The sequence below is a fragment of the Sorghum bicolor genome, chromosome 2, assembly GCF_000003195.3.
Source record: "Sorghum bicolor cultivar BTx623 chromosome 2, Sorghum_bicolor_NCBIv3, whole genome shotgun sequence".
Classification (NCBI taxonomy): Eukaryota; Viridiplantae; Streptophyta; class Magnoliopsida; order Poales; family Poaceae; genus Sorghum; species Sorghum bicolor.
Window position 1 is genome coordinate 8,057,912 of NC_012871.2, and position 7,050 is coordinate 8,064,961.

Here is a 7,050-nt window from a genome sequence, read left to right on the forward strand (position 1 = left end):
TATCAAGACGTTTGTAGCGTTTCAATCACATGCATGCATGTATTCCACAAAAATAATCTAATAAACACCTTTGTAACCAGCACTAAATTAATGTGTTGCCAAAAGAAACAAAAAAATAAAAAGATGAATGAAATAAAAAATAAAAAAAAGAAAGGGAAAAATGAAGCGCAAAAAGGAATAAAAAATAAAGAGGAAAAAATAAAAGAAAGATAAAAATATAAAATAACATAAAAGAAAAATAAAAATAAATTGAATCTATAAACATGAATTAGGGAAAAAAAAAGAAAAAAAACAAAATAAATAAAAGAAAAAATAGAAAAAACAAATAGGAACAACAACGGGCAGGAAGGAAAATGAAAAGATAAAGAAAAATAAAATAAAATAAGAAAAAAGAAAAAGAAATAAATAAATAAAAAGAAAAAGAAAAAGAAAAAAAAGAGAAGAAAACTAACAGGGAGGGAAAAATAAATGAAACATAAAAGGAAAGAAAAGAAGAAGAAAAGAAAAGGAAAGAAAAAACAAAAAAGAAAAAGAAATTAAAAAAAACATACGTACCTGGCAGCCCCGTCGTGCGCGCGGGAATGATTGAGCGGGAACCGTCGGACGGCGTCTCCGGTCCGAACGTTCGGACCTGAAGATTTCCGCCAATCTCACCACTCCGCATGCTGCGGGACATTGTCATCCTTGCTCCCTCCCCAGCCATGTCCAAGGAGGAAATTCCCCGAACACCATCCCTGCAACCAGGAAACACCAACAAAACAACCATGGTTGAGTTGAGCCTCGGAGGATATCGACTGATATTCCAACAAACTGACAAGCGATTAGAGGAGAACCCACCTCTTATCTTGCCGAGTGCTGACTAGCAAATTAGTGCCCGCCCTTAAAGTTCAATCAACCATGACCATGAGAGGGAATTAGCTAGGAGCCTAGGAGTTTACGCACCAACGATTGGCAAGAAAGATTGGTCCACAAGACGTTGCTTGACAAAAGGTTTGGATGGATTTTTAGTACCACGTTTGCCAATTAACCCCCTTTTCCCTTTCCCCCACTGTTTCGCCGGCCACCGAAGCTGGAGGAGAATCAATACGATCAGGATAGGGACATAGATGAACTTTTTGCCAAAAACCATCACAACTCCGGCTTGCTAGAGCTAATCAGCTGAATCTGCTAGCCATTTAGCAGTGTTTTTTTCTCTCACAACAAATCAGTGAACAATATTTTCTACCATATGAAAGTCAATGATAGAAAGTACTATTTGCTGATTTGTCAATGCTGAATGACTGACAGATTCGGCTGATAAGCCGTCCAACATAGATTCTTTGATCCACTACGGGTTCTTTGATCAGGAGTTCAGGACCAAACTTTTTCAGCGGACAATTAAATAGAGTTGAGGCTTTTCCTCCTTTATTGCTTGATTTCCACATATTCTTTTGCACTATATGTTTTCTTTTGCTAGGTACGGTTAAAGATTCAAGAAACAACTAGTAACTACTCCTACCACATAAGAACCAACTGGAGAATGCCAAAGAGCTCCGTTCACTGTCTTATAAGCCATATTTTTTTTTCTGCCTATAAACAGTGTTTTTCTCTCACAACAAATCAGCGAACGGTACTTTCAACCATGACTTTTCGGACAAGCGAGCATTTTACTCTCAGAACAAAGGAGAAACAGAGGACTAACAAGCATACAATCTATTTTTGCATATTTATAGACTGCATGACGGACATCATGTCTAATTGCTTCTGCGCATTAGTTTTTTTTAGATAATGGAAAATTCCAGCTTCAGCCTTTTTCTAAGAAGAAAAAGAAGCATCAGTCCAAATTTATTATAGTAGCACATCCATAATTAAAACTTATTATAGGTTCAGAATTAATGTTTAAGACGGTAAATGAAGGACCATCCATGCGATGCGAAGAACTTCATGGCTCTCGATTCTAGTAGCTTGCAAGCGTCACGAATCCGTTCCTTGTCGTCATCCGAGCGCTGCAACAGAGCCCAAAATCGTAACCAGTGTGTCCCCCTGAAAAGAATCTGTAAAAAAGTTTTTGGGTGACCTTTGTCAAAAACCACATCGTTCCTTGTGATCCATATTGCCCAGCAAAACGCCGCAGCCCCAGTTAATAAAAGATGATTATGATTGGATCCTCCTAGCTTTGACCAACTATTGAAAAGATGGTTCATGTTCCTTGGAGGAAAAATACCAAACAAAATAAATACAACACGCCAAAGAAATCTGGCATAATGGCAATCAAAAAACAAGTGTTGGATAGTTTCAGGTGTGCTACAAAAACAACAAGCCTTACTCCCATTCCAATTTCTTTTAGCAAGGTTGTCTTTTGTCAGTCCCACCCTTTTTTAAGAACCAAAGAAAAATCTTAATCTTCAAGGGCACTTTCATATGCCAAATTTCCTAGATAACCTTAATCCTATTATTAACTAAGTATTTGTACATGGATTTAACAGAAAATAAGCCATTATTATTTAAGTTCCAGACGAAAGTATCCCGACCCTCATTTAGATTAATAAAAGAAACTCTCGCAACTAGACTTTGCCATTCCAACAACTTGTTTCCAACTAGTGCTCTTCTAAAAGACACATTGAGAGGGGTGGAATTAAGTACATTAGCCACTGTTGCTTGTTTCTTACGCATTAGTAGACTATACAGAAGGGGAAAGAACATAAAGAGAAAATGACACTAGGTGGAGGTTGATGTCAGCATCTTGCAGGGAATTTTGGGGCCCATGTCATAATCTTGCTATGAGTATCATGTCATATAGCTCACAGCAACGACTCACCTTTTAAAACCTGATCCATCTTGGGCAATTTTGTGCTTAGGCCTTGTTTAGTTCCGAAAAGTTTTCGGATTTCGCTAATGTAGCACTTTCCTTTGTTTGTGGCAAATATTGTCCAATTATAGACTAACTAGGATCAAAAGATTCGTCTCGCGATTTACAGGTAAACCGTGTAATTAGTTTTTATTTATATTTATATTTAATGTTTCATGCATATGTTAAAAGATTCGATGTGACAGGGAATCTTAAAAACTTTTTGGTTTTCGGGGTGAACTAAACAAGGCCTTAATGGGATATTGCACAAAGTTGGGTGGAGGGAGACACATTTACCAAGGCTTTCGGATATGCCAAAAAGATCAACAATATAAATGGATAGGATTTATAAGTTTTACATTTCTAAGCTAAGTACTGATTGTCAAGTCTTTCAAATACAACATTACTGCAGGGAGATACCATATACTGATATATCCTCCCTTTGGGTCTATTATTCAATACAAGTGCTTTTGTATCTTTGACTGCACAGTACACACTTTGAAATGCTTGATGCAACATAAATAAACTTACACTTATCCGTTGATTATTTCTTCAGGTGTATGTTCGTGAGAAAGTGAGACAAAAGGTGGTTTGTGGAGAGCAATTTTGTGATAGACGTCCTGCATTTCTGGCCTGAACTGAGGAGAAGTTTGTAGGCAAGCAAATGCAAGTTCGACTAGCAAAGAGATTTCTTTCTTCTCCATGATTGTTGGTGATGATAAGCGTTGGTCCAACAAATCCTCTATTGCAAGTTCATGATGTTGTTCCATCGAAGCAATGGACTGTACCTCTCTGGGGTATCTTCCCATCACAATCTCCAGCGCGACGACACCAAAACTATAGACATCACATTTTGTTGTCACCACTGATGTGTAAGAAAGCTCTGCATCAAAATAAAGAACAGACAACAATCAAACATAGTGACGAACCACAGTGAAATATTTCATATTTGCAAATGGTAACAAGAATATATTTGCTATATGCAAGAAAAATCTAACTGACCACGTACCAGGTGCTATATATCCATATGTTCCTGCTAGTTCGCTCCAGTTGGATGAATCCGGTTTGAGCATCCTTGCTATTCCAAAGTCTGAAACATAAGCCTTGAAAGTTGCATCTAGCAAGATGTTGTTGCTTGTTATATCACGATGGATTATTGGTGGGTTGCATTCATGGTGCAAGTAGAGGATAGCTTGAGCCACATCTCTCACAATAGCAACTCGCTTCTTCCAGTTCAACTCCTTAGCCAGATCCTCATTTTCCAAGGTAATATGAAGGTTTCCTCTCTCAATGTAATCATACACTAAAAATTGGTACCTTGGATGGGAGCAAAATCCATACAACTTGACGATGCTTCTATGTCGTATCTTTGTTAGCACTTCAATTTCGCTAAGGAATCTCTTCTCGTCACTAATCCCTTCTTCAGTTGGGTGAAGCTTTTTCACTGCAACTAATCTCCCTCCTTGAAGTTGTGCCTTGTAGACTGTGCCAAAACCCCCCTCTCCAATGATGTAACTATCACTAAAATTTTCTGTTGCCCTGGTGATGTCCTCAAACACTAGTTTCCCATCAAAATTCCAAACCGAGAGAACATCTCTTGTATTTCTAACTGCTGTAATTTGAGGTCTTTTCCTTCTGCGAAGGATCATAGCTAACACAACAATTGAGAGAATAATAACTATGCACATTGGGATAGAAGTAACTAGGACCAAGTGGTGAAGACTAGATTTGTGATATTCCTTTATTGGAGTTGAAGAGCATTCAGGCAGGCCTGAGATATTACCACAGAGGCCTTTGTTGTGGAGGAACCATTTTGCCGAAGCATTGTTGAATAGTTGTCCTGTTGGAAGAGGCCCTTCCAAGTCATTGTATGACACATCAAGTGCTGACAGACTAGACATGCTACCAATGGAGGAAGGAATGCTGCCACTGAATTGATTATGGGAAAGGTTTAGGATCTCCAACATCACCAAGTTCCCAAGTTCCACAGGTAGCTTGCCTGTGAGTTTGTTTTTGCTTACATCGAACAACATCTGTAGCCCTCCCAGACTACCAATAGTTGTTGGTAGAGGTCCACTCAAGTTGTTGTCATTAATACTTAAGGATATTAGCTTAGTACAACCGCTGAGCTCTTGTGGTATTGATCCACTCAATTTATTTGCAGATATATCGAGGTATTGTAAATTTTTCAATTGACCAAATTCAGGTGGTATATTGCCTGAAAGTTTGTTCTTTGATAAGTTGAGCAAGTACAGGTTGGCAAGATTGCTAAATGCTTCTGGTATACTGCCAGTTAGGTTGTTGTCATGTATTGTAAGTACCTCCAGTTTTTCAAGGTTTGAAAACTCAGGAGGCAAGCTTCCGGTTATCATGTTTTCTTCCATAGCAAGAAAGGTCAAATTGATGTTTGAAGCCCAGGTTTTGGACAAATACCCAAAAAAGTTGTTTTTGTAAAGTGTTGCTTGGACAAGTCGTGGGTATGGCCCGAAGGATGATATATCTCCTGTCAAATTGTTGGAACCAAGGCCAAGAAACTTCAGGCTCCTACATGTTTGAAGGCTTCTAGGAATTGGGCCAGTGAACATGTTGCGGCTAACGGCGAACTTTTGAAGATTCCCGCCTTTGCATACATCAGAGGGCAGTTCCCCTGACAAAGAGTTGTCTCCCAATTCCATCCATCTTAAGTATGTGAAATTAGTGAATCCTCGCGGCAAAGGACCTGACAGATTGTTTATGAAAAGACGTAGGTCTCCTATGCTTGTGAGGTTCATGAAAGATGCTGGGATGGAGCCCGAAATCTTGTTCATAGATAAATACAAGCTGTCGAGATGCACCAAGGCCCCAATCTCTGCGGGGATGGATCCGACGAGTCGGTTGTCACCGAGGTTAATAAGTTTTAGCATAGTAAGGTTCCCCATGCTTGGGGGAATGGGGCCGCTTAGCTGGTTAAAATGCAAATCTAGCTTCCTTAGATTTGGAAGCAAAGAAATCTCATGTGGAATGGGCCCTGAAAAATTGTTACTATCAAGGTGAAGGATATTTAGTTTGGTCAAGTTGCCAAAGCTTTTAGGTATCTGACCTGTGAGGTTGTTCCGGGAGAATCCCATCTGGTTAAGGCATGGCATGTTGCCAAACTCAGATGGTATGCTTCCATGGAGCCAGTTGAAGCCGAGATCGAGGTAGGAAAGTGCTGTTAGGGAGGTGATGGACAGCGGAATCTCTCCATGGAGGCTATTGTAGGAAAGATCAATGTGTGTGAGCAATGGGAGCGTCGAGAAGTTGAACTCACCAAGGTAGCCGTCGAGGCCAACGTTTGTTAGGGAGAGGTTGCTTAGTTTGGTCAAGTTGCCAAGGATTTTAGGTATTCGACCACCTAGAGAATTTTGGCCTAGGTCCAGAATTTCAAGACTGGTGAGCTTCCCAAGCTCCTCAGGGATGGGTCCACTGAGCAAGTTTTGTTCTGTGCTCAGAGTAACTAGTCTTGTTAGGTTCCCAAGGGATGCAGGGATATGGCCTGTGAGGTTGTTGTAGTCTAATCCCAGGTAGCTAAGGCTTGCCATGCTGCCCAACTCAGATGGTATGTTTCCATTCAGCCAGTTGCCCCCGAGGTCGAGGTAGTTGAGTGCAGGTAGGGAGGTGATGGACAGTGGGATCCCTCCATGGAGGCTGTTGTAGGAGAGGTCAATGTGTGTGAGGAATGGGAGCGTCGAGAAGTTGAGCTCACCTAGGTAGCCGTCAAGGCCGGCGTTCGGCAGGGAGATCTTGGTCACCGTAAGGGGTGCACGGCGGCCACGGTGCACGGCGGCGCACGCCACGCCGGACCAGTTGCTGCTGCACGGGCTCGTCCCCTGCTGCCAGGAGTCCATTGCCGGCGGCGAGTTCCGCAGGGTGGATTTCCACTGGAGCAGGGCTGCTGTCTGGGACCCCAGATGCACGCCTCCATGGTGCCCTGCTGCGTCCGCGTGCAGGAAGACAAGGCACGAACGGAGCAAGACGAGTATTATTAGCTCTATCATCACATGTGTGTGTGTGGTTTTCTTCCTTTCTTTTGGGGCTACGGTGTGTAGGAAGAGAAGGCACGAACGTAGTACGTATTCAGCTTTGCTTCAGAGTGATGTATATATAGTTTTGATTTTGGGGCTATGGTGTACTACTTAGTCTATTCCACGCCACTACGCCGCAGTGGCGAAAGCACACAGATCGGTTAATATACTACTAGCGGG

General features: G+C 41.3%; 1 protein-coding gene across 1 annotated transcript; it reads right to left on the reverse strand.

Moving 5' to 3' along the window:
• Positions 3,361 to 6,843, reverse strand: LOC8069102 (probable leucine-rich repeat receptor-like protein kinase At1g35710). The gene is made up of 4 exons (XM_002461637.2): positions 5,695 to 6,843; positions 5,313 to 5,625; positions 3,837 to 5,033; positions 3,361 to 3,710 (listed from the first exon to the last, which is right to left on the reverse strand). Exons 1-4 carry the CDS (start codon positions 6,841 to 6,843, stop codon positions 3,361 to 3,363), a joined length of 3,009 nt encoding a protein of 1,002 aa, XP_002461682.2.